The sequence below is a fragment of the Carlito syrichta genome, unplaced genomic scaffold (genome assembly GCF_000164805.1).
Source record: "Carlito syrichta isolate Samal-C Ts95f unplaced genomic scaffold, Tarsius_syrichta-2.0.1 Scaffold169240, whole genome shotgun sequence".
Taxonomy (NCBI): domain Eukaryota; kingdom Metazoa; phylum Chordata; class Mammalia; order Primates; family Tarsiidae; genus Carlito; species Carlito syrichta.
In genome coordinates this window covers 32,564-58,414 of record NW_007113336.1, presented here as the reverse complement: position 1 = coordinate 58,414, position 25,851 = coordinate 32,564, and the positions used below count along the sequence as shown (strand labels likewise).

Sequence of the window (25,851 nt, the reverse complement as noted above, 5' to 3'; positions counted from 1 at the left end):
GCGAGCGGCCGCCGCGCTCCAGTCAGGCCGTGCGCTCAGCTCGGCTCCCGAAGGCGCGGGACTGCAGGCTGAGCCTCCGACCCGGCTAGCCCTCCCTGTTGTGAACTGGAAGCGGAGGCAAGTGAAATGGGAGGTAGCTCGCGGGGAGGAGACCTGTGCACCAGAAAGACGTTGTGACCGCAACACGAAGTGTGTGCTTTTCCCCGCAGCATGCCGGAAGCCCCAACAGCTCTCAGCTCTGAAGAGGAGGGAAGGAATCAAAACATGACTGGACTTTGGACGGAAGAATTCTTTCCAGTCTAAATGCCTGTGTACCTGGAGTAAGTGCCCATGGAGTTTGAGAACAGGTTATCGACAGTTTCATGGATGACTTCACAAATTTTGCCGTCCGCTCCCCTTTTCGGGAAGCGAGAAGATGGGAGCTGCTGAACTGAAAAAGTCGTTAAGACAGACAGATGTGGGACGTAGGAAATAAGCGGTCCAGCACTGTGGAGCCGCAAGGGGCCCCCTCTTGTGTGACAAGAGATCCCAGGGTGAGCACTGTGCCCTTGACAGAGATGCTGACGAGTCCAGAGTGAAGCACAGTGGAAGGCTCCCGGGAGACTCTGGGTAGCATGCCTATCAGGCTCGGTGTCCCGAGACAATTTTGATGACTCAGAAAATTTTGGTATAGATTTTGCAACAAGTAAATTTAAAACTAATTTTAGGTCGGGCTCACGCCTATAATCCCAGCACTTGAGGAGGCAGAGGTGAGAGGATTGCCTGAGTCCTAAGGTTTGAGACCAGCCCTGGCAACTCGGTGAGACCTCGTCTCTACAAAAAATCAAAAATAGCCAGCACATGCCTATAGCTCTAACTACTTGGAAGGCTAAGGTGGAAGGATTGCCTAAGCCCAGCAGGTTGAGGCTGTGGTAGCCATGAGCATGCTACTGCACTCCAGCCTGGGCAACAGAGTGAAACTCAGACTCAAAAAAAAAGCGAATTTAAAAATGTATACAGAAAAAAGAAAGCAATTCTGTTTTATTATATAGAAGGCTATAATCACTCTAGTGTAGCACCATAATTCATAAGTTTTAACATGTGGTATTTTTATTATCAGTTCAAAGTATGGTCCCTTTTTTCTGTGATTTTCCCTTTGACCTGAGTTGGAAAAAATGTTATAAAATTTACAAATATAAGAGGATTTTTAAAATACACATTTTTTTCTTGATTTCTCGTTTAATTGTCTTGACAGAGAATATGTCATATATAAGATTCTTTGAAATTCATTGAGACTTTTTTTTATGGCCAAGTGTGTGGTCATCTTGAGAATGTACTTTTTAAAATTGTGGGCAGTTTTTAAAATTGTTTATCCAACAAATCAGACTAGTTAGGTATATACCAAGTTTTCTAAATTTTTACTAATTTTTCCTCTTGGACTTATCAATAATTGACAGGTATGTTCAAATCTTCCACAGTGATGGTAGATTTGCTAATTTCTCTGTATAGTTTTGTTAGTTTATGCTTTATGGTTTGAGGCTATTAAGAGCATAAACCTTTATAATTGTATGTCTTCCTGGTCATCAAACCTTTTAATCGATATTAGTAACCTCTGTATTCTTTTTTTGTTTTGTTTTTGAGTTGGAGTCTCACTTTGTCACCTAAGCTGGAGTATAGTGGCACATTCACGGCCACCACAGCCTTGACTTGCTGGATTCAGGTGATCCTTCTGCCTCAGCCTTCTAAGCAGCTGGAACTACAGGCACACGCCACCATGCCCAGCTATATTTTTTTTATTTATTGTGGAGATATTTCACCAAGTTGCCCAGGCTGGTCTTAAACCAGTGGGCTCAGGCAATCCTCTCAACTCGACCTCCTGAAATGCTGAGATTATAGGTGTGAGCCTCTGTGCCCACCCTCTATTCTTAATGTTTTTCTCCTAAAATCTATTCTGTTTATTCTCAAAATAACCTCCTTGACTTTCCTGTGGTTAATATGCTAGGAATATTTTTTCCTTCCTTTTGCAGTAAGTCCCCTACATATGAACCTTCAAGTTGTGAACTTTCAAAAATGCGAATGTGCATTTGCATGTCTAATCACATAAGTTAGTCTACATCTGGCATACATTGTTATGTATGTGCATACTCTACGAGTGGATTTGCTTTTGTGTACTGTACTGTGCTACTGTACTTTTCAAGGTACTGTACTGCAAGATTAAAAATGTTTTATTTTTGTTTCTTAATGTATTCATGTGAAAAGTATTATAAACCTATTACAGTACAGTCTGATTACAGTACAGTACAGTATAGCTGATTGTGTTAGTTGGGTACCTTGGCTAACTTATGTTGGCCTTATAAACAAATTGGATTTATGAATATGCTTTGGAAGGAGAACTTGTTTGTATGTAGGAGACTTACTGAACCATGGACCTTTCTGTGTTTTAGGAGGTTTTCTGTCAGCTGTTATTTTTCTCCTTTCAAACAGCCACTGACAATTTTAAGTAATTTTATTTTGTTTCTAATATGCAAGAACTTTTCTGTGTTGACCATTTTATTTATTATGTTATATTTTCTTAGCTTTTTAATTATTTTTTTCTCATGCTTTCTTATTTTTGTTTGTTTACCTATATTTCCCCTTCTGTTTTTCCCCTTTAGTGATTTGGAATGTGTATTGTTTATTTTGGTGGTTAGTCTTGAAACTTTACCCATATACTATACTTAAGTTAATGTCTTAACTTTGGGCTTAGACTGATATATTTCTGCTCATTAGTCCGTCTTGTATTATAGATCTGTATTGCAGGATAAGTTCCTTCTTCCAAAAGTACATAATTTAGAAATTTAGTTATTAGTAAGTACTTCAGGCTCTGTAGGTGGAAAATACTTCTTGTTTTTCCTTGTCTAAAACTATCCTGTTTTACAGTCACTCTTGAAAGAGTTTTGCTGGCACATAGTTTTGGCATAGCTTTTCGAATTCTGAAAATACTCCACTGTCTTCTAGTTTTATTCATTACTTTCGAGTAGGGTTGATGTAAATTAAATTTATTTTCCTTTGCAAATGCTCTGTCGTTTGTTTGTTTACTGAGTTAGAGTCTTACTCTGTCGCTCAAACTGGAGTGCAGCAGCATAATCGTGGCTCACTGCAGCCTCAACCTCCTGGGCTCAGGTGATTCTTCTGCCTCAGCCTCCTGAGTAGCTGGATCTACAGATATGGACCACTACCCCCAGCTAATTTTTTATGTGTTGTAGAGACAAGGTCTCTCTCTGTTGCCTAGGCTGGTCTCTAATCCTGGGCTCAAGCAATCCTCCTGTGTCAGCCTCCCAAAGTGCTGGACTTAGAGGTGTGAGTCACTGCGCCCAGCTGGAATTTTGCCTTTTTAAAATAGTCATTCAGGCTGGGCAAAGTGGCTCACGCCTATAATCCCAGTACTTTGGGAGGCCAAGGTGAGAAGATTGCTTGATCCCATGGGTTCGAGAACAGCCTGGGCAACATGGCGAGACCTTATCTCTACAATAAATCAAGCAAAAGTTAGCGGGGCACGGTGGCATGAGTTTGTGGTTCCAGCTACTTGGCAGGCTGAGGCAGAAGAATTGCCTGAGCCCAGCAAGTCAAGGCTGCAGTGGCCATGAGTGTGCCACTGCACTCCAGCCTGGGCAACAGAGTGAGATTCTGACTCAAAAAAAATAATGGTTATTCTACATTTTATATCTACTAATTCTAATATCTCAAATCCTCAACAGGTCAGTTGTTATTTCTGCTGACTTTTTCCACATAATGACTCGTGTCCTTCAATTTGATTATTTTTATTGGTAGACATCTTGGTTTGATCTTACTCTGTGGCTAATTAACAATCCAATTAAAGTTGTTTTCTTTTTTTTGAGTTGGAATCTCACTCTGACACCCAGACTGGAGTGCAGTGGCACGCTCCTGGCCACCTCAGCCTCGACCTGCTGGGCTCTGGCAATCCTTCCGCCTCAGCCTTCCAAGTAGCTGGAACTACAGGCGTGCACTACCACACCCGGCTAATTTTTTGATTTATTGTAGAGATGAGGTCTCACCAAGTTGCCCAGGCAGGTCTCGAGCCCGCGGGCTCAGGCAATTCACTCACCTCAGCCTCCCAAAGGCGCGGGATTGCAGGCTGAGCCACCGAGCCTGACTTAAAGTTGTTTTCTTTCAAATAAAATACACTTTTGATTTTCTTGCAAGCCAGGAGGCCCTATGGACCTGGACGACTTCATCAAGGAGGCTGTGGTTCTTGTCCATTTTGTCAAGGCTCCTGGCTTTCCTTTTTCCATTGTTTGTCATCTATTATTCTCCAACATGTACTTTCCTTTATATTCTTATTTTTAAAATAATTTCATGTCCTACAGTCTATGTCTTGATGTTGTTTACTGACTAAATTTTTTTAGGCTCCATGAAATGTTTTCTGAGAATGTGTCATTTTGTGATGAATAAGACTCTGTATACCTGAATTATAAAGTTAAATGATTAGAAATTCAGTCAAGTAGGCTTTCATGAATACTGCCCTCTGATCTCAAAAATTAGGGAATCCCATCATGTCACTGGATATCCATCATGTCTGTGTAGCTGCAAGCTGGGATACTGGTTTTTATCCTGCTGGGTAAAATCCATGTCTGTAATTATATACTTTCTCAGAGAAAGTTCCTTATTGTTGTTCTCATTATAAGGTTACTCTGAAGCTTTGCTCAGTATTGAATACCACACAAAATACAAATGTTTCCTCTCATGGGAAGCAGGATGAAAATGGGGAAAGAGGACGCTCTATTTCTGAGCAACAGTAATATTTTTATTTAAGAGGACAGTCTCGCAATGTGCTTTTCAACCACATTTGGCTTAGGTTTTAGTTTCATGCCAGAAGAGAATTGTGCCTCCCTCTGTATTTTGTGGACAGCAATTCAAACACCTGTGTGTATAAATGCAAAGAATATGCACATGAAACCAACTTCATTTATAACATGACTCATCTATTTAGGACGATGACTATGGTGGATTTCTAGTGAAGGAAAGAGAAATTCCGATTTCTATTGTGGTCTCGACTGCCTCCTCAAAGAACAAATGTGAATGCTTTTTTACAGAGTCTGCCTTCTGGTGCAAGATGCCTATGGAATGTTTGGTGAAGTGCACTTGGAGGGTGCCATTTTGAAAGCAAGACAGTTGGAAGGGAAGACCTGCAGCCTAGTAGGAATGAAGGTTCTGCAGAAGGCCACCAGAGGAAGGTGAGGTTGTGCTGGAATGGCTTCCAGTTTGCTACAACAGCTGGTTCTTTTATTAGCCTTTTATCTCTAATCTTATTTTAAAGATGGTAAGCCAGGATCCTAGAGTTTGCCTGTGAAGCAAGGCCAAGGATTAAATGGAGCCCATAAACTACCTCTAGGGAAAAAAATTATAATTATCAACAAAAAGAATTATTCAGGCTTGATGAATCATAATTTTATTTACAGCAAGAATATAAAAAATGTGTGTATGTATCTTCATTTTAAACATTTGCTTTCTGTATGTTTTCTTAACTATAACAATAAAGCATCTGTACATGACAGTTTACATAAATGAAAGTGTAATTTACTGAAAGGACATTTATGAACTTTAAGCAAAACTCTTAAGTTGTCACGTCTTTGTGCTTTCCATGGCAAGCAAGCTTTGTTCTCTGCCACATTTCTGCCAAACATCCTAGAGTGTTGTTGTGGATAGGCAGAGGTGAAATGGCACAAAATTGTGGTTCAAACTATGCCTATTACATCTCCAGCAATCATCCTGATCTGTGAATTAGGGAAAAGAAGAAACGTTTTTAATAAACTGTCAGGTGATATGGTGAATTAGGGCATACCAGTGAATTGGGGTTTTTTTCAATCTTGTCACATCTCTTTCTTCAAATAATGTGATATTTTAGCTCTCTTGATGTTGTTGTTTTGTTTATAGTAACATCTGAGCTTATAATGTTTCGGAGAAGAAAACCCTTTTATAGTATATGATATTCTGATTCTGAAGCATTTATTGATAGTATCCTCCCATGGTTCTCATCGTGATCATTGTAGCTGTGGCCAGTCCAGATCATGAACATTTGTTTACCTAGCATTTCTGTTGACTGACCTCAGCCCTCTCTCTCATGGGCCTCAGCTCCGTGTCCCATCTTTCACGTGGCACCGTCCAGTGAGCAACAGCTCAGCCCAAGAGCTTGTTTTCCTAGAAGATGTATATTTCATAGACATCCCCTTTAATCCCTGAGTAAATAAAAGAACATTTTATTGACCTGTATGGCTGAATCTGATAACAAATGCTTCCTTTTGTTTGCAAAAAGCCAGCTTTATTATAATGTGATTGCATTCTAGATTTGGGGTGGGATTTGCCCAGATGTTTGGAAAACATGCCTGATATGAGAAGATTTGGGGTCACATGAACCTTTGTCCTTAATAAATCTGAACTTCATCTAGTCCTTGCTAAAATATTCATCGTAAATAGCTCAGACTCACAAGCATCTGAAGACCACGAGGTTATGGTAGACTGACACCCCTACCCGGAGACTGACGTGACAGCGTCAGGTCCCTTGGGGCTGTTTGTGGGGAGTGCTCCTAGACTGGGACTCCACGTGGGAGATGCTCCCACAAGAGGACAGGAGGGCTTCTGCCACAGGATACCACAGCTGTCAGGCTTCCCCAGTGTGCCCCAGAGCTGGAGGCGGCTGCTCTGGCCGGAGACTGTAGAACATACCTTTCTGTGGAAACATTGCTGGTGAAGGACAAAGCTGAAACTTGGAGCCTGGGGCCTTTGGCTATATAAAGGTCCTGTTCTTTGACCTCATTTTTCTGGGTTGCACTGGAAACCTAACTCTACCTACAGCATTTTCATGCGAGATGCACTGAGGTTCTGAAAAACTCATTTATTTCTGGACCCCTTTCCACATATAAGTTGGTGACTAAATATTTGATGCTTTTTTAAAGGGTGGCATTTTTTTTTAGGCTGGGATTAGCTTTTTTATTTTATATATTTAACTTCATTTTGTCATGCAGTTATCCAGATAAACATTTAGATTGTCTTTTTGTTCTTTTGGAAGCTGTACTTCTTCAAAACAGGTTATTAAATTGCCTTGGAATGCCGACTGTTATAATTGCCTGTTAATGACATCATCCATTGTCAGTCATCCATCCATGGCCCAGTAAACACAACATTGTCTCTTTCTTGTTTTCCAGGGTGTTAGGTTTCATAGCAACTCTCAAACTTTCACAAAATACACTTTTCATAGATTTTAACAACGGATGCTTACTTCCCAAAATTCAAGCTTGTTCCAATATCTAATACAGAAAATAACTTTTCCTACTAGGAAAGGAGTTGTATGTTTGGGCTAAGTCATAAAGCCTTTTAGCTTTAGCCTACCAGATTTTGTCTGGTCCACAGTTCTTTTTTTTTTTCCAGATTAGAAAATATAGTTTATTTAGAAAGTAAGTTGCGGAGAGAGAGGCGGGATTCACCTCCCCAAGGCAGAGGAGGGGCCAAAGCTTAGGATAAGGACATGGCAGCTATAACTCAATCTCGGTGAACAGATGGCCTGGCCGGTGCTTGACAAAAACAACAGCCTGCTCCACAGTCCTCATCCCGACCTACTGCTTGAGGGCCACCTGAAGAGGACTGGTGGCCACAGAGCCAGACAGACGGGCTACTAGACACTTGTGCAGGGAGCACGATTCCTGCTGCCTGCCTCAGTCCAGAGGCTCACAGAGCAGCCAGCATAGCTCTTGTTTTTCTCTGACAGCCTGTATTTTTGGATCTCAGTGTCTCTACTGCCTAGTCAGAGTAAGAGCAGTCAAAAAGGAGTCTGGGCTTAAGTCTTAAGAACATTTTCACAACGGTGCTGGCGATGTGTGCTCACCGCAGAGCGCCCGGCACAACTTGCGCTTCCTTCCTCCCCAGAGCTCCTCTCGGTCCAGTGGCTCTCTCCTAAGGGGTGTCCCCCGACCTTTGTCCTCCCAGGCAGCCTGTGCAGCAGTTTAGGGGGTCAGACAAGCCAAAAAGTCACATGGCTTTGGTGTCACTTAATTCTGCATGTGAACTTTATCTCTTTTATGGTTGGTTGTTATACGCTTTTATTTTTATATGATAGGGCAATACTGAGAAAAAGAAAAGGAATTCCTTGAAATACGTTAATGTATAATAGATATGGAAACTACAGCTGGCAAATTTTTTTTTTAATGGGTGAAAGGGGACCTCTTTCAGTTCAAAAATCCTACTAGTACTTATTTTCCATCTTGTTAAGACAAAATATATATATATACATTTCGAGTTGGAGTCTCACTCTGTCACCCAGGCTGGAGTACAGTGGCACACTCATAGCTACCCCAACGTTGACCTGCTGGGCTCCAGTGATCCTTCCACCTCAGCGTTCCAAGTAGCCGGAACTACAGGTGTGCACTGCCACACCCAGCTGCTTATTTTTGATTTATTGTAGAGACGAAGTCTCGTCAAGTTGCCTGGGCTGGTCTCGAACCCGCGAGCTCAGGCAGTCCATTCACCTCGGCCTCCCAAACTGCTGGGATGACAGACTGAGCCTCAAGCCCGGCCCTAAAATATATTTTAACATGATTTTATTTATGCTGTTATATGTAGACCTCTTGAAGGGCTCTTCTGGAGTAACAGAGCAGTGGATTCAGGAGGAGAGGAGATTCAGGCGATGATGCTGGCATCACCTGGCAGGACCCACACGGAGTGCTGCCACCTTGGAGGGGCACGAGAGGGGGCAGAAGGCCAAGGAACTGTGGGGAACATGGGAAAGACCTGGGGCTAAGGGCTGGAAGGGAGAGAGATCCAGTTCTGTGACTGATGTGGCCATTTTACCAGTTGGGAGTAAAGACAAGGAGAGGGCCACTTCCCTGGCCAGCCTCCACCATGCTGCGAGGGTCAGGCTCTGTGAGGGGAGGAGATGCATTCCAGAACATAAGCCAGCTAGTAAGCTGTTGTCTAAATACCAGCTTTTGTTCTTATGGTGGCAGATTAAGTGGTGATAAAAGTTAAGCCGGAAGTCCAGCTTAGTCCACATGCTCCAAAAGTAACCAATCCCAGTGGCAAGACTGAAAGTTCCGTAGGCGTCCCCAGTCCAGTTCCCAGCTCTGCCCTGGTGGCCTCTGCATTCGCTTCCTAGGCCTGATGTCTAAGCCCCCTTTCCCCTCTTGGCCTGTCTCACTCTGTGCCCTCACTAGATGCACTGGCTCCTTCCGGGCACGGTCTCCTTTGCCTTCTGCTGCAGGTACCACCAGGCCGCCTCTTCTCTTCTCCATCAGTGCTGCCGTGCTCAGAGTTGGGTTCATGTGCTGCCCGCGCTAGGGCTGCGTGAGACGCCCGCTGAGCTGTGTTCTGCCGCAGAAGCATGTTTCAGTGTAATCGAGTGACACCCAGGCTTGGATGGGCCCTTTTCCAGCAAGACAGGAGCATCTCAGCACATGAAGAGCCTTGCAGTGCCTCATCGTTGTGTCACCGACCGGCCGCCCCTCAGGGCCGGCCTGAGTCGCATGCCTGCCTCCCTGCCTCCAAGTGCCGGCATGCACCACGTTGCAGGGCTGCTGGTCTCTGAGTCTCACAGGCCTGCTAAGGAATTAGCAGCCTGTCTTAGTAATCGTCACACGTTCCTCGTGTGGTGCCTGAAACGGAGACGGTCAGATTGCGGATCTAGCCGCCGGTGTCTCAGACGTGTCTGCGGGTTGGTCGCCCCCCAAAGGCAGGCGCTGTTTCTCACTTGCCAGCGTATTCACTGTATGTGGCAGAATGTCTGGCAAAGCACTTGTGAGGTGGACATCAGGTATTTGCTTGGGTTCATCTTAGAACTTTTCTCAACAAGATTTGAATGTGTATTTTTGTACGTAGCAAGCCGTAGATATTAGAGTTCAGTTTTCACAGGAAGACTGGAGACCAGCTTGGTCCCAAGACCTAGTGCAGCACAGCAAGAGCCAGGCTAGCCATGTGCCTCTCGACAGATTCTCGGCGTCCTCACGCAGTCTAAGGGAGTGAGCGTGGATGCTGTGAGAGCCCTTGGTCAAGGATAGGAGGGTGGCTAGTGCTCATGACTAGTTTTTCACAGGAAAAAGGCTTTGTGTGCCTTGAGCTTTCTTTACTTAATCCTTTCAGTCATCAGAAAAGTCAGTGACAGAGGAAGGGTGATGGCCCAGAGTCCCATGGCCACCCCAGGAGTGAGCAGCATGCTGAGGCCTCAGTGTGCTGTGGGTCCCACCGTCTTCTCTGTGCTGAGTGAGACCCAGAGTGCACGGAGGTGCTGGAGAGGGATCCTTGGACGCTGCTGAACACAAGGCCACAGAGCTGGGTTACTGACAGTCATTCTAGATGCTCCTTTGGCAGGAAATGTGCAATGCAAGAGCGCTCCGTGGGTTCGAAACTTCAGTAGCAATTTCCTTCCTGTGATTTGCCTTCTTCAAAAGGCTACCCTTTCAGAAAGCCACATGCTTCCCTTGGGGTTTGCTAATCGCTGTGCTTAGAAACCCTGCTTTGGGGACGTTTTTAAGAATTCCTGATCGGGCGTGGTGGCTCAAGCCTGTCATTCCAGCACTCTGGGAGGCCGAGGCGAAAGGATTGCCAGCATCGACCCCTCTTGGCTGTTCTTGCTGGGTGTGTGTTGATTTTGTGTTCCGATGGGCCTTTCTCTGGATATTATCTCTTAGAGGTTCTTGCACATTTGTACCGTCCACACTCCTTGCTTTGCTGCTATGGGCTCCTTTAGGGCACGTGGATGCTCTGCGTGCGGTGGAAAGAGCCTTGCCCTGGCGTGAGAGGACCCAGACTGGCTCCTGGCTCTGCTTCCCCACCAGCGTGGTCCTGAGTGGTCTGCAAATGAAAGGACGGGGTGGGCTGTCCTCCAAGCCTCTGGAGAGTCTGAAGTTATTCCTGTTTCTGTCCTTTTTGGGGTTAGTAGGGTGAGCTTTTTAAAAAGCTTTGTATAAATTGGCCAGACTCGGTGGCTCAGCCTGTCATCCCAGCACTTTGGGAGGCCGAAAGCCTGAGCCCGCAGAGTTTAAGATCAGCCCAGGAAACTTGGCGAGACCTTGTCTCTACGCTAAATCAAAAATCAGCCCAGCGTGGTAGTGCGCGCCTGTAGTTTTGGCTCCTTGGAAGGCTGAGGTGGAAGGATCGCCGGGGCCCAGCAGGACGACGCTGGGGTGGCCGTGGGCATGCACTGCACTCCAATCTGGTCTACTGAGTGAGACTCCAACTCAAAACAAACAAACAAACAAAAAGCTTTGTACAAATAGAAGCTTTTCCATTTAATGGTCTTTCCTTAAAGGAAGACTGAACCTGTTGTTTTAACAGTTTTTTTACAGATAAGCTTAAAAATTTGCCATCTATCTGCCAGATGTGTAACATGCATGTTTGATTAAACATAATAAACGTAATTAAAGTATCTCTTTGTATCATCTTCTACTAAAGTAATGGGTTCTAGTCATCTAGATTGTGCGTTTTTGTTTGTTTTTAATGTGGAGCATTTTAGAAGGAGAAATAAACTCTACTAAGCATTTTCTTTGGAATAGCTGCATTTTAGGAAGATGAAGTCTATTATTGTAGTTATCATTCACTTAATCTCTTTATTTCTAAGTGTCTTTGTTGTTACTGTAAACTGACAAGTACTTTTATTAGTGATTCTAATAAAAAGTTTGGCCAGATGTGGTGGCTCACACCTATAATCCCAGCACTTTGGGAGGCTGAGGCAGGAGGATTGCTGAGCCCAGGAGTTCGAGACCAGCCTGGGCAACTTGGTAAGACCTCATCTCTACAATAAATCAAAAGATTAGCTTGGTGTAGTGGTGCACGCCTGTAGTTCCAGCTACTTGGAAGGCTGAGGCGGAAGGATTGTCTGAGCCTAGCAGGTTAGACTGCAATGGCTGTGAGAGTGCCACTGCACTCCAGCCTGGGCGACAGAGTGGGACTCCAGCTCCAAAAAAAAAAAGCAGAAGAAGAAATACAATAACCTGAGCAGTTTACATCCAAGCTTTAGTTCTTCACTTTTACCTCAGAAGTCATGAGTTTTCGATGATTTAATTGGGGAGGAGGGCGGGAGAAGGAAGGATTTACGTGCCCAGCCTAGAAAATATGTGCATTATCAGTGATAACATCAGTAATAAAACTCAAAGGACTATAAAGAAGCCTAACTGTTTACTGTTCTAAAACATCACCCCAGTGCTAACACAGAAATAGAATCAGAAGGAAAGAAAAGAAACGTCTTCAGAAGAAGGCATGACGTAACCACAAAAGAGCTTTCTAGTAAGTCCAAAGTGAACTGACTAAAAGAACCATGGTACTGCATGGATGGACCTCAAAAACATGACGCCGGGCGAAAGAAACCAGACACCAAAGGTCTCGTGCTATATGCCTTCATTTTCATGAAATTTCTAGACCAGGAAGTCCTTGAAGACAGAGAGCAGATGGGTGGCTTCCAGGGCCTGGGAGGGGAGGAATGAGAGTGACTGCTGATGAGAATGGAAACTGCTTTGGGGTGATGAAGACATTCTGGAACCAAATAGAGGAGATCTGAGCGTACATTACTGTGCTAAATACCGTGGAATTGTGCATTTTAAAATGGATGGTTTTATGTTACATCCTTTTTACCTCAATTTTTAAAAAGAAAAATGAACCAAGTGTCTAGAAAGTGCTTATGCTGAGTTATGAAAATGAAAATGGTCTTTTGGATTGCCTGAGCCCGCGGTTTTGAGACCAGCCCCGGCAACTTGGTGAGACCTTGTCTCTATAATAAATAAAAAATTAGCCAGGCATGGTAGCGCGTACCTGTAGTTCCAGCTACTTGGAAGGCTGAGGGGGAAGGATCGCCAGAGCCCAGCAGAGTGAGACTCTGACTCAAAAAAGAAAAGAAAAGAAGATGACTATAAATGACTATAAAAGTTCAGTTGGGGAAGGATAATTTCTAAATGGAACTTCAGGGCATGATTCCACATTTATCAGAAAGACACAACATAGGGCATTAGGGGCTCACAAAGGAAATGACAATTATTATTGACCGTGGCTATTATTTGTTTCTTAAAATGGACACCTCTCTAAGTCAGCCATCACCTTTATCTTTCAATGAAAGCTCTTTGAGATAAGAAACTGATTTTATACCTACTCTATCTAATCTACTTTCACTATCAATGAGAGTGAAAATCAAGATACAGTCAAGTCTGCAGCGGCAAACAACAGACTATGATAAGGTTTAGAACACCCACCCAGTTGATCACAGGAAGGAGGAGGATGAACGAAACCACCAGCCACCAGAAAGACTCTACTGGAACTGTATCGGCTAAGCATTCATCGCTGCCAACACTATTGGCCTGAGCGTCTACACTTCAGTTACTGAAGTAGAAGGTATTTAAAGGCTTTAGACTATACTTACCACTAGTCAATAAAAATAAATTCACATAACTGGCTTTTCTGTTGCTTTTTGTTTTGAGTTGGAGTCTCATTCTGTCACCCAGGTTGGAGTGCAGTGGCACGCACACGGCCACTCCAGCGTCGACCTGCTGGGCTCCGGTGATCATGCCACCTCAGCCTTCCAAGTAGCCAGAACTACAGGCGTGCACTACCATGCCCGGCTAATTTTTAATTCATTATAGAGATGAGGTCTCGCCAAGTTGCCCAGGCCAGTCTCAAACCTACGGGCTCAGGCAATCCACTCGCCTCGGCCTCCCAAAGTGCTGGGATGACAGGCTGAGCCGCCGGGCCCGGCCCACATTACTGTCAATTAGATAAAAAGTTCTGTCCCCATGTCTTCACTTATTCATTCAACAACACCTTAGCATGGACACATGAGGTCATGGCTCCAGTCCTCGAGGCATTTCCACTCCAGAGGGCAGCAGGTTAATACGACTTTTGCAGGGATGAGTGGACATCTCATCTGCTTTAGTTAGCAGGGGAGAAGGCCTTAGGTTGGGACTTATAGGCTGGCTGAGTTTCTAGGCAGAGGCCAGTGGAAGAGCATTCAGGGTACAATGAACCTTCCCTCATGTGCATAAACTTGCTTACCCAGTATTGGTTGAGAATACTCCTTATTCAAAATGCTTAGGACCAGAAATGTTTCAGGTTTTAGATTTTTTGGGGGTTTTGAAATATGCACATTATACTTACCGGTGAGCATCCCTAAGGGATTAAGAATATTTGACCTCTATCTCTTAACCAAAAATAGACTGCTGTTCAGGGGCCAGATGTTATTTTTCTCTGTGTCCTCCGTAGCAGTTAGTATAGTATTCAAATAAAAATCTGATTAATAAATGATAAAATCTGACAAACTTAAAATTTTTTCTTGGCCATAAGAAACGTGATTTTTTAATAGTTTTCTCAAAAGTGACTTTGGTCTTTCTCCCTCACTCTACTACCTATCCTCACCTAACCAAGGGACACAGTAGACTCAAGTTAGCTTTGCATTCTTTGATTGTGTGGGCCAAGCTTATTATGCTGGCTAAAAAACAAAAACTTCAAGAAGTGTTCCTGATCACTGAGAGAGGGCAGCTGTGATTTGGAGTTGATTCAGCACTCTGGCCTTAGAACCGTTATATCTTTTTTTTTTCCCTTGAGTTGGAGTCTCACTCTGTTGCCCAGGCTGGAGTGCAGTGGCATGCTCACAGCCACTGCAACCTCAACCTGCTGGGTCGAGGTTATCCTTCCGCCTCAGCCTTCCAGGTAGCTGTAACCACAGATGTTCGCCATCACATTGGTGGCGAACATCTGTGGTTGCAGCTGATTTTTACTGATTTATTGCAGAGATACGGTCTCACCAGGTTGCCCATACTGGTCTTGAACCCCCGGGCTCAGGCAGTCCTCTCACTTCTGCCTCCCAAAGTGCTGGGATAACAGGCATGAGCCACCGTGCCCAGCCTAGAACCAATATATCTTGGTCCATACTCTGGCTCTTGAGTTTTGCTTGTTGATTGGCACTAATCCCATCCTCAGTTACCAATCATGATAAATAACCTCTTGCCAAGGTTGTTAAGGGAATTTAATAAGTGGTTCTTCCCTTCTTCCTCTGGCTTCTTTTTCTTCTTTCTGGTAAACTGAAAAAGTAGAAACCTAGACAATATTGATCTAAGACTTTGGTGTCTTGTTTTTACAAACAAAATGCAGAGAGAAAGACAAGGGTAATTTTGTTGTGGTTGTTGTTGAGTCCACGTTTTACTGTCACCCAGGCTGGAGAGCAGCGGCCTGCTCCCGGCCACCACAGCCTCGACCTGCTGGGCTTGGGCGGTCCTTCCCCGCAGCCTTCCAAGTAGCTGGAACCACAGGTGTGCACCACTATGCCTGGCTCATTTTTTGATTCATTGCAGACACAAGGTCTCACCATGTTGCTCAGGCCGGTCTTGGGCGAACCCCTGAGCTCAGGCCATCCTTTGACCTCTGCCTTCCAAAGTGCTGGGATTATAGGTGTGAGCCAACAAGCATAACTTAGAAGGATGATAGAGTTTGGAAGTGTTCCATTTTTTTCCAAGGAAGAAAATGTGTTGGACATTGCTAGGGCCTGTCAATTACCTGATAATAATGGGAAAGAATGGATAATGAAGTGAGTGGAATTAAAAGTAGGGAGACCTTTAGTCAAAACAAAGAATGAAAGAAACCAGAAGGCAGATCAGCTGATATGATGGCATAAGAACAAATATCACTTACCCCTCCAGGTCAGTAATTTAACCAGTTCATTTACCTTGCAGTACAATAAGTCTGGAATTCAGTCAAGGGGCAGGGTGTGTTTGTTTGGGGGTTTGCTTTTGTTAATTTCTTCTCTCAGACAGATTTCCATTCTGCCCCGCCCCTTTCCCCACTGATCTTCTCCCCACAAAAATCACAGTTTTCTGCCTGTAGGAGGTCAGCAGTTTTAAAACTGCCAAACGACTTTTTTGTTTTAAGTAGACATCTAAACGGGAGGTTTGCCCGGTTACAACAGATCCATGTGTGGTTTTGTGTTCTGTTTGAGGGTGGAAGGGGGATGAGCTGGGCCACCATGGCCTCCCACCCGGCAACTCGAGGGCCCAGCAGCACAGTGTGAAGGCAACTGTTGAGAATCAATTGCTCATGTAAACATTTCTGCATATTCGATACAGTTTTTCCCTTTTGGTCTCTCAGGGTAGTAGCTTGTGGCAATAGTTACTATCATGGGAGACACCAGGTAGCAATATGATTCAGAAGCAGAATAAAAATGCTCCTTTGTTAATCTCAAATCAGAAATCCAAATACTTTAAATATTATTTTATTCGTGACATTTTCAAATTTGGAGAGTCCTGTAGATTTTAATTTTGGATAGAGCACTCCTAAATTTGTAATTTGCCAAAGAAATATCTCTCTGTTAATATGGGGCACTGAAAGTGAAAAGCAAGTTAGAGTATCAGTATAATCACTGTTTTTGATGTTGTTTTGTTTGGGGTTTTGTTACTCTCAGACTAGCTGGCACATTAAGTAATGGCATTTATTTATCTGTTTGTTTGTTTGTTTGTTTTTATTTTTTTAGTAGGAGTTTTACTCTGTTGCCCAGGCGGGAGTGTTGTAGCATGCTTACAGCCACTGCAGCCTCAGCCTGCTGGGCTCAAGTGATCCTTTCGCCTCATCCTTCCAAGTAGCTGGAACTATAGGCATGCGTCACCTCACCTGGCTAACTTTTTGATATATTGTAGAGATGAGGTCTCGTCAAGTTGCTCGGGCTGGTCTCAAACCCCTCGACTCATACTCAGGCAATCCTCTTACCTCTTCCTTCTAAGGTGCTGGGATTACAGGCGTGAGCCACCATGCCGGCTGGGTATTTATTTTTTAGATAAAGACCCTGAAGCTGACTGAGATTAAGTAATTTGGCTCCATAATGTGGGCTGGGCCTTGAGCCAGGATGTCCAGATTCCAAAGCCTGTGGTTTCAGTATTACAGCTGACATTTAATTACTTCCAGTTTTAGGGGAATTCATTTCTGTAAATTTCCCATTTGTTTTATAGTCGTTTTGTAGTTATAATCCGTGGCCCACAAAACAAAAATCTGATTATTTTCCTTTCATTGATGTTGATACTAATTTAGATTCTTAGTGTTTTCCATTGTTTTTATTAAACAACAGCAATAAGTTAGCTATACTAGAATCATCTTGAGTAACCAGGAAGGGTATCAGATCCATGGTAAATAATTACACTGCATGCTTTCGGTTTAGTTAGGAAATTTTTTTCCAGTTCACTTAGACATTTATTAATGACAAAATGAGTTTTTAAGAAGGGTGATTTTCATCACTGCTTTAAAAAAAAAACAAGATAAGTTATTTCTAACCCCCAACAGCAGGGTGGGTTCTCATGAAGCCTCTGTGAAAAGCCTCAGATTAGACTTTTGATGCTATCTGTAAATGAGATAATAACATATCCAGTGCTTTCGTTGGTTGTTGCTGCTGAAATGATTGTGTTTTTTTGTTAGCAGAAGTACCAAGAAAATTTAATCATCTTCCGTTTGCCCTTTGCCCACCTGTCTCCACCAGTGTAAGTGCGGAGACAGGTGGGCAAAGGGCAGAAGGAGAAAGAGAGTGACAGTAGTAGGAAGCTGCGGGGGGCGGGGAGAAGGCACACCTCATCCATAAGGGAAACTGATCTCAAATCAGGTGAGGTGGGGGCCAAAGTGAGGCCCAAACGTCATCTGTACAATGACCAATTGTATACCTAGCTCTGTATTGTACCCCACATCTTTAAAATAAAATAAGAAAGACCGCAAACCTGTAATCTCAGCACTTTGGGAAACTGAGGTGAGAGGCCTGCCTGAGCTCAGGGGTTCGAGACCAGCCCGGGCAACTTGGTGAGACCTCGTCTCTACAAAAAATCAAAACATAAGCCAGACGTGGTAGCACGTGCCTATAGTTCTGACTACTCAGAAGGCTGAGGCGGAAGGATCACCTGAGCCCCACAGGTGGAGGCTGCAGTGGCTGTGCGCATGTCACTGCACTCCAGCCTGGAAGACAGAGTGAGACTCCAACTCAAAAAAATGAAAAACTAAGTTAAAAAAGATATGATTTAGCCAGGCTCGGTGGCTCAGCCTGTAATCCCACACCTTTGGGAGGCTGAGGTGAGTGGATTGCCTGAGCCTGCAGGTTCGAGACCCGCCTGGGCAGTGAGACCTCATCTCTACAATAAATAAAAAAATCAGCTGAACATTGTAGCGCATACCTGTAATTCCAGCTACTCGGAAGGCTGAGGCGGAAGGATCGCCGGAGCCCAGCAGTTCGAGGCTGCGGTGGCCGGGAGCGGCCACTGCACTCCAGTCTGGGCGACAGAGTGAGACTCCAACTCAAAAAAAAAAAAAAAGATATGATTTGCTTTTGTCATTTAATATCACAAGGATGTCCCTCTTCTGATAGATATACAGATTGTTTCCTGTTTTTGCCACTTCAGAACAATGCTGCAACACATTTCCTTGTGTGTCTATGTATGTATCTCCTTTATTTATTGATTTTATATGTAACTATTTTTACTGTGAAATACAACAGACATGCTAGAGTGCATAATTGTACAGCATAACAATAATAGATGAATAAATAAATCACACTTATGAAGTCACCTCTAAGCTCAAGAAGCAAAAGGTGGCCAGTGTCCAGAAACCACCTGCTGCATGTTCCTCCTGACATCTACCACTCCTCCACCACCTCCCTAGAGATCTTCACAGTTCTGAGATTTCTTTCATGTTTTCATATTTCTTTCATGTTTTCATATTTCTTTATAACTTTTTGTATATGCTTAAAAATACATTTAGATTTACTTGTTATTGTTTTTGTTTGGTTGGAGTCTTACTCGGTTGCCTAGGCTGGAGTGCAGTGGCACACCCACGGCCACCCGCACGTTGACCTGTTGGGCTTAGGCGATCCTTCCGCCTCAGCCTTCCAAGTAGCCGGAACTACAGGTGCGTGCTACCACACCTGGCTCATTTTTTTGTTTCTGTTTTGGTTTTTTTGTTTTTTTGTTTTGAGTTGGAGTCTCACTCGGTCGCCCAGACTGGAGTGCAGTGGCCGCTCCCGGCCACCGCAGCCTCGACCTGCTGGGCTCCGGCGATCCTTCAGCCTCAGCCTTCCGAGTAGCCGGAATTACAGGCACACGCTACCATGCCCGGCTGATTTTTTTGATTTATTGTAGAGATGAGGTCTCGCCAAGTTGCCCAGGCGGGTCTCAAACCTGCGGGCTCAGGCAATCCACTCACCTCAGCCTGCCAAGGCACGGGATTACAGGCTGAGCTACCGAGCCCGGCTTTCATTTTCTTTTTTTTTTTGATTGTAGAAATGAGGTCCTGCCAAGTTTCCCAGGCTGTTCTTGAACCCGTGGACTCAGGTAATCCTCTCACCTCGGCCTGCCAAAGTGCTGGGATTACAGGCTTGAGCTACCGCACCCAGCCAGATTTACCTGTTTTTAAACTTATTAGAGACTGCATCATATTTGTGTTTTGCTTCTTTCACTAGCCCAAAATGCCTTGGGCCCTGCTGCATGGAAGAGGACCCTGGTATGGGGACCCCTGACTTCTGTGTGAGTGTGTACACATGGTGATGTTTGGCCAGTAAACTTCATAAGGTCCATCTGTCTATTGGAGGTAGCTCTGGTTCATTTTTTTTCAGTCCATTTTATGCCTTTATGACAAGCTGTCTATCACGCAATTGTTCTAGATATTTCCAGCCACTACAGGTAGTGGTATGGGCCCTTGGTGGGGACAGGTGTGCTCATCAGAGAGTGGGGGGTGGTTCTTCACCTTCAGTGGATGATGCCACACTGTCTTCCAAAAGCAGGATTTCCAGTCTCCATTACTGTTAGCATTGTAGAATGTCCCTGTTGCTCTCCTTTCTTTCCATTATTTGGTGTTTGAATTTTTAAAAAATTTTTCCTGACTTGCATTTTTTTCAACCTGATAAGTCTGTAGTAGATTTCATTATAGTGTGTTTTATTTTATTGTTTATTTATTTATTTTTTGAGTCGGAGTCTCACTCTGTCACCCAGACTGGAGTGAAGTGGCATGCTCCCGGCCACTGCAGCCTTGACCTGCTGGGCTCAGGTGATTCTTCTATCTCAGCCTTCCTTCCAAATAGCTGGAACCACAGGCATGCGCCACCATGCCTGGCTAATTGTTTTGATTTATTGTAGATAAAAGGTCTTGCTTTTTAAGTGTTTTGCTTATTTTGGAGGAGATGGGGTGGAGTAAGATATTAAGGTTTATATATCCTGAATATGAATCCTCCATGGGTTGTGTATGGCCCATTTGTTATAGGTAGCTTGTCTTTGTTTCTTTTTATTAGCAGAAATAGCAGTTTATCAGACAAGATTCAGGGTAGTATGGCCGAAAAGAACCAATTTATCAAATTATCAGTCTATTCGTTCATGGTTAAAATTTTCTTTCTAGACTCATTTTAAAAATCGTTGCAAGTGGGAGGATTGCTTGAGCCAAGGCATGCCAGTCTGCAGTGAGTTATTATTGTGCTGCTGTATTCCGATCTCAGTGACAGTGGGAGACCCTGTCACCAAAAAAAAAAAAAAATGGCCCTAAGGTCATGGTATCTTGCTTGGGATCGCATTCGCAGCATGGGGCTGCCTGGCCTGGCCAGCATCCGTGACTGGACCCGTCTTCGCTGCCCGCAGGCAGGGCACCAGGAAGCATCACAGCGTCTGTGAGATGCGGCGAGAACTATGGTTCTCCTGGCAAGGCCACTTTAGCCAGGACACTCCTCGCACGGGGGAGGCTGTCTCATCCCCCCCCCCCCCCCCCGCAGTGCAGGACTCAGCTCGCAGGCAGAACGAGGTCGACTTGAGCACCCAGGGGAGCCGTGACGTGCAGAAATCGAGGGGTGCTTGTCATACCAAGAGCTGCTGTTTATCATAACCTGTGGGGTGTGGTCTTCAAGGTAACTCAAGACCAGGTATCCCATTACCCATCTCACAGATGAGGAGCATCCTTTTAAATGTTTTACCCGATGCCACACAGTGGAGAGTGGGGGGCAGGTTGAGACCCATTCTCAAACTCTGCGTTCGCTCAGGCAGCCGGAAGCTCAGCCTGGCTCCGTAGCACAAGGCCTTGGGCTGGGAGGCGGAGCGCACTCCTGGTGTCGGACTGTGACACAAGCCACGGCACCTTCCCTTCTGTGACTCTCTGTGACTGGGGAAGGCTCAGAAGCACCAGCTTCCCACCCAGGGCGTGGGGGCAGATCCTGGGTGCCATCTCCCTGCCTCCCTGAGGCTGTCCGTGGAGCAGAGCAAATTGCTTACTGATTAGGTGGAAGCCTAGCCACCTGCTGAAGGGTGTTGGATTGGGCTCCTCTTCATTATTTGACATGCCGATGTAAATTATTTTAATAGGACTCATAGGTTTAGTCTTTGAAGGAATATATGAGAGATAGTTACTTCGTATGGGAGTTCATAATAGTGGAATGAAGTGTAAGAAGGCAAATTTTTCCAAGTGTTAGAGTGCACTTGTAATGTTTGGTGTAAAAAAAATCAAAACACCCGTCAGCTGGCAAGGTGGCTCATACCTGTAATCCCAGCACTTTGGGAGGCAGAGGCAAGAAGATAGCCAGATCCCAGGGGTCTGAGACCATCCTGGGCAACTTGGCAAGATCTCGTCTCTACAACAAATTTAAAAAAAATTAGACAGGCATGGCAGCACACGCCTGTAGTTCCAGCTGCTAGGAAGGCTGAGGTGGAAGGATCGCCTGAGCCCAGCAGGTTGAGGATATGTTAGCCGTGAGTGTGCCACTGTACTCCAGCCTGGGCCACAGAGTGAGACTCCAACTCAAAAAAATACATGTCTATCAAGAGATACGAGCTGAAGGATTTTGTGTAGAAGTGTGGGTACTCCTGCTTCCAGGCTGGTGAGTGAGTGGATCATGGGATCATGTGAGATTTTTGGAATAAAAAGCGCGACCAAGACAGGAGAGAAGACTGACATCTCTTTGCAGAGTTGCAGACAGTATCGTGTTTCAGGAGCTCCTCATTTCCTGTGCACTAGAGAGGGAAAATTTTATGTTTCAAACCTTGAGGCACGAGTAAATACTAGGAATAGCCTTTTTCTTTCTTTTTTTAGTTGGAGTCTCACTCTGTCACCCAGACTGGAGTGCAGTGGCCGCTCCCGGCCACCGCAGCCTCGACCTGCTGGGCTCCGGCCATCCTTCCGCCTCAGCCTTCCGAGTAGCCGGAATTACAGGCAGGCGCTACCACGCCTGGCTGATTTTTTGATTTATTGTAGAGATGAGGTCTCGCTGCCCAGGCGGGTCTTGAACCCGTGGGCTCAGGAAATCCACTCACCTCAGCCTCCCAAAGGCACGGGATTACAGGCTGAGCCACCGAGCCCAGCGCCTTTTTCAATACTGTAACTAGTAGATGTCCTGTAAAAATATGAGACATCCCAGAATTACAAATGTGTCTTATGTAATTATATAAATTTAAGAAGTAGTTCGAAGAAATGGTGCAAAAAGCTTAATTTCAGATATGTGTTTTAATTTCCAGTTTTCAGTTTTGCCAACTAGATACAATTTGAAAAGTATCCTCCTGAAATTCAGTGGCTAGCTTTGGGAAATATTTAGAAATTCCCCACATCTATGGGGTATTCACTGGATGTTCTTAGCAGAGAATAGTCTCTGGAGTCAGAATGCCTGATCTAATAATGCCCTCGCTGGCTGCTTGATTTTTGGGGAAGGTCCGACCTATCCCGGTGGTTGAGGGGTTGCTTCAGGACATACCAGAACTATTGCTGAAATACTGTTTTATGGCATGCATTGTAATGTTTTTGCAATATCTTGCTTATATCATAGCAAAGGTTTAAATATAAAATTCATCCATCAATGAAGACAGCCTATTCTGACAGCTGACCATGTCTTTATATAGATGCATTGGAAACTCAAGGCGAAATGATATACTTTTCTTTGTATTCTAAACCGTGTTCTTCTTAGCTCTCACAAAGACTTGGCCCAGCACTGGCGGGTCCTGTGTGTCCTCTGACGAGCCCCGGTGCAAAGCTTTTCCTCTCTGGTACCCAAGACCCACTCCTGTGACTCAGCAGGACATGGGGGTCATACTCCTGGCAGGGAGGGTGGCCGAGCCTGGGGAGTACGTGGAGCTAGTGTTCCACGACCCCTCTGTCTCGGCTCAGGAAAAGGAGGGGCAGTCACTCCCGAAGGGTGCAGAATACAGGGTGCAGAATACAGTCTCGCTCTCCCACTTTCCTGGGTCCTGTGTCAGCTTTCCAGTAAAGATAACAGCATTGCTAACTTATTGCAGACGTTTCCTGTAAGCTTTGAGATTAGTTTGGGTGGGGGCTTGGAGGAAAGGGAAGAAAGATCATCTTTGTAGCCAAAGACTGAGCAGAACTGAAGAAAGTGTAACAATGGGTGTATTTCAGTTTAGGGTTCAAGATCTTGCTGGAGAACCCTGTCATTAGTTACGGATACTTTTTACATAACAGTTCTGTTGAAATGTAATTTATATACCATATGATTTACCCGTTTTGAAATGTCCAAATCATTGGTTTTTATTATCTTCGCAATTGTGTAACCGCCACCACTGCTTGGTTCTAGAACATTTTCATCACCCCTCCAAAAGCTTATACCCGTTAGCAGGAGCTCTCCGTTTCCCAGTCCCCAGCAACCACTGTCTACTTCTGATTCTGTGGATTTGCCTGTCCTGGGCCTTTCCTATCAATGGACCAACCGTACAGCACGTGACCTTTTGTGTCTGGTGTCTTTCACTGTGGCAGAATATTCTCAGAGTTCATCCATGATGCGTCTGGCATGTATCAGAATTTCACTCTTTTTAGGTTGAATGATATTTCATGCATAGGTAGGTCAGGTCTATATATCCGTTCGTCAGTTGATGGTCATTTGGGTCGTTCCCACTTTCTGGTTATCATGGGCAACCCTGCTGCGAACTTCCTACGAGCTGCATGGCAGCGTGGCCACCTGTGTTCCAGAGTGAGGGCTCCACTTTACCACCCCACCAACCCACTGGTGCCTTTAATCACTGTTAATTTAATCTTGCTAGGGTCTCAAGGTTTCATGGCTGCTGCCAGTTTATTAATCAGCTCTTGGACTGCTGTTGATATCTGCCCTAGTAGACTACACCTCCTTGAGGGAAATGCATTTCAGTCTCGAGGTTCATTTGTTTAACTCATTCAAAGATACTTTGTGCATGCATAAGGGTGACAATGAAAGGAAATAAACTATCTCCAGACAGTTTTGTTGCTGTTGTTGTTGAGTCAGCATCTCACTCTGCTGTCCAGGGTGGAGTGCAGTGGCACGTTCACCGTCACCACAGCCTCACCTTGCCAGGCTCCGGCGATCCTTCCACCTCAGCTTTCCAAGTGACTGGAACGACAGAGGCGCACAACCAGGCCCAGCTAATTTTTTGTTTATCCTAAAGATGAGGTCTTTCCAAGTTGCCCAGGCTGATCTCATACCCCTAGGCTCAGGCAATCCTCTCGCCTCCACCTACCAAAGTGCTGGCATCACAGGCATGCGCCACTGTGCGCAGCTTCTTTTTTTCTTCTTACTTCTGTCTAATTACGTCTAAACTGTATCTCCAAACTAGCAGAATCTGATATTAGATGAATTAAACGGACAAGTGAGATTAGGTGAAAGAACCACATCAGAAGCCATGGGCTTCTTAAAAGAGAAATCAGGGCTCATGGAAAATTCTCAGACTAAAGCACCAAGGGACGCTTGCAAAGTGTGACAGGTCTTCACTGCAACACTGGCCAGTGGGATCAGAGAGGGCTGCTGGCGCTGCTACCAAGCATGCCAGATGCATGACCCTGCTCCTGCAGGCCAGAGTTACGTGCCTCGGGGCGCCAGACTCATCAGGCACTGGGATTCCAGAGAACAGACGCACAGGGCCTGCTCTCAGAGGGCTCACGTTCTTGTGAGGACCTGAAACAAGCAAGAAGATTTCAAACAAGCCCCAGGAAGAGAGGGCGAGGAGGCAGAGCCACTTGGGAGTGGCATCAGAGGTGACCTCTCTGCCTCTGCTCCGCCTATCCTTGCAAGAAAGCTAACAGCGGGCTGTGGTAGACCGTCCTGCAGGAGCAGCAAACTCAGGACTGCTTTGCCTTTGCTGTTCTCTTCGAACCACGTCGGGCCAAGAGCCACTCGGGAGGGGCCTCCTGGGCTACGTAGGTCACCCGAGTGTGACCCGCGGCCGGCAGGACCTACGCGCCGCGCTCCACCCAGAGAGACTTCCTCAAAGTCCCCCGTGGGCCTTTCTCAGCACTGCAAGTTGGCCCACTCCTAAGACTGCTATTTTCATCCTGAGTGTTGGGCCACAGGAAAGAATGGAGTTGTAGGAAGTATTGCGTTCTTTACAAATAACTCGCATGCAGTGACCTAATCTTACAAAGAATGGGAAGTTATTTTCGCAACTCAAAATGGGATTCCTGTCCAAGTTTATTGGGCAGTATTAATAACGTTTCAGCAGTATGTAGGAAGTTGTTTCTTAGACTGTGCTGACATGACATCTTAAGATTCAAGTTATCAGAAATGCCTGAAGTCTGTGGTCCCTGGTACACAGAGCCACCACTGTGTGAGAAGGAGGTGCGGTGTGTGGCTGGCATCAGGCAAGAGGGGGCAAGTCTCAAGACCACTTCCACATTTTGTCTCAGGGTACCTTTAAATTCTTTAAAATTATTGAGGCCCCAAAGAATTTTTTAAAATTTGGGTTGTATTGATCAATATGTATCATACTAAAAATTAAAGCTGGGTGCAGTGGCTCACGCCTATAATCCCAGCACTTTGGGAGGCTGAGGTGGGAGGGTTGTCTGAGTTCACAGGTTCAAGACTAGCCTGGGCAACTTGGTGAGACCTTATCTCTACAACAAAATAAAAAAAAATTAGCTGGGTGCGTGCCTGTAGTTCCAGCTCCTTGGAAG

At 45.0% G+C, this 25,851-nt stretch overlaps 1 protein-coding gene across 1 annotated transcript in view; it reads left to right on the top strand.

Moving 5' to 3' along the window:
- Positions 1–25,851, top strand: part of LOC103252667 (DNA repair-scaffolding protein-like) — a 74,845-nt gene that overhangs the window by 23,592 nt on the left and 25,402 nt on the right. Inside the window, exon 4 of the mRNA XM_008051257.1 lies at positions 5,073–5,213. Within this exon, the coding sequence (XP_008049448.1) occupies positions 5,073–5,213 (141 nt within the window). The remainder of the gene's footprint in view (positions 1–5,072; positions 5,214–25,851) is intronic.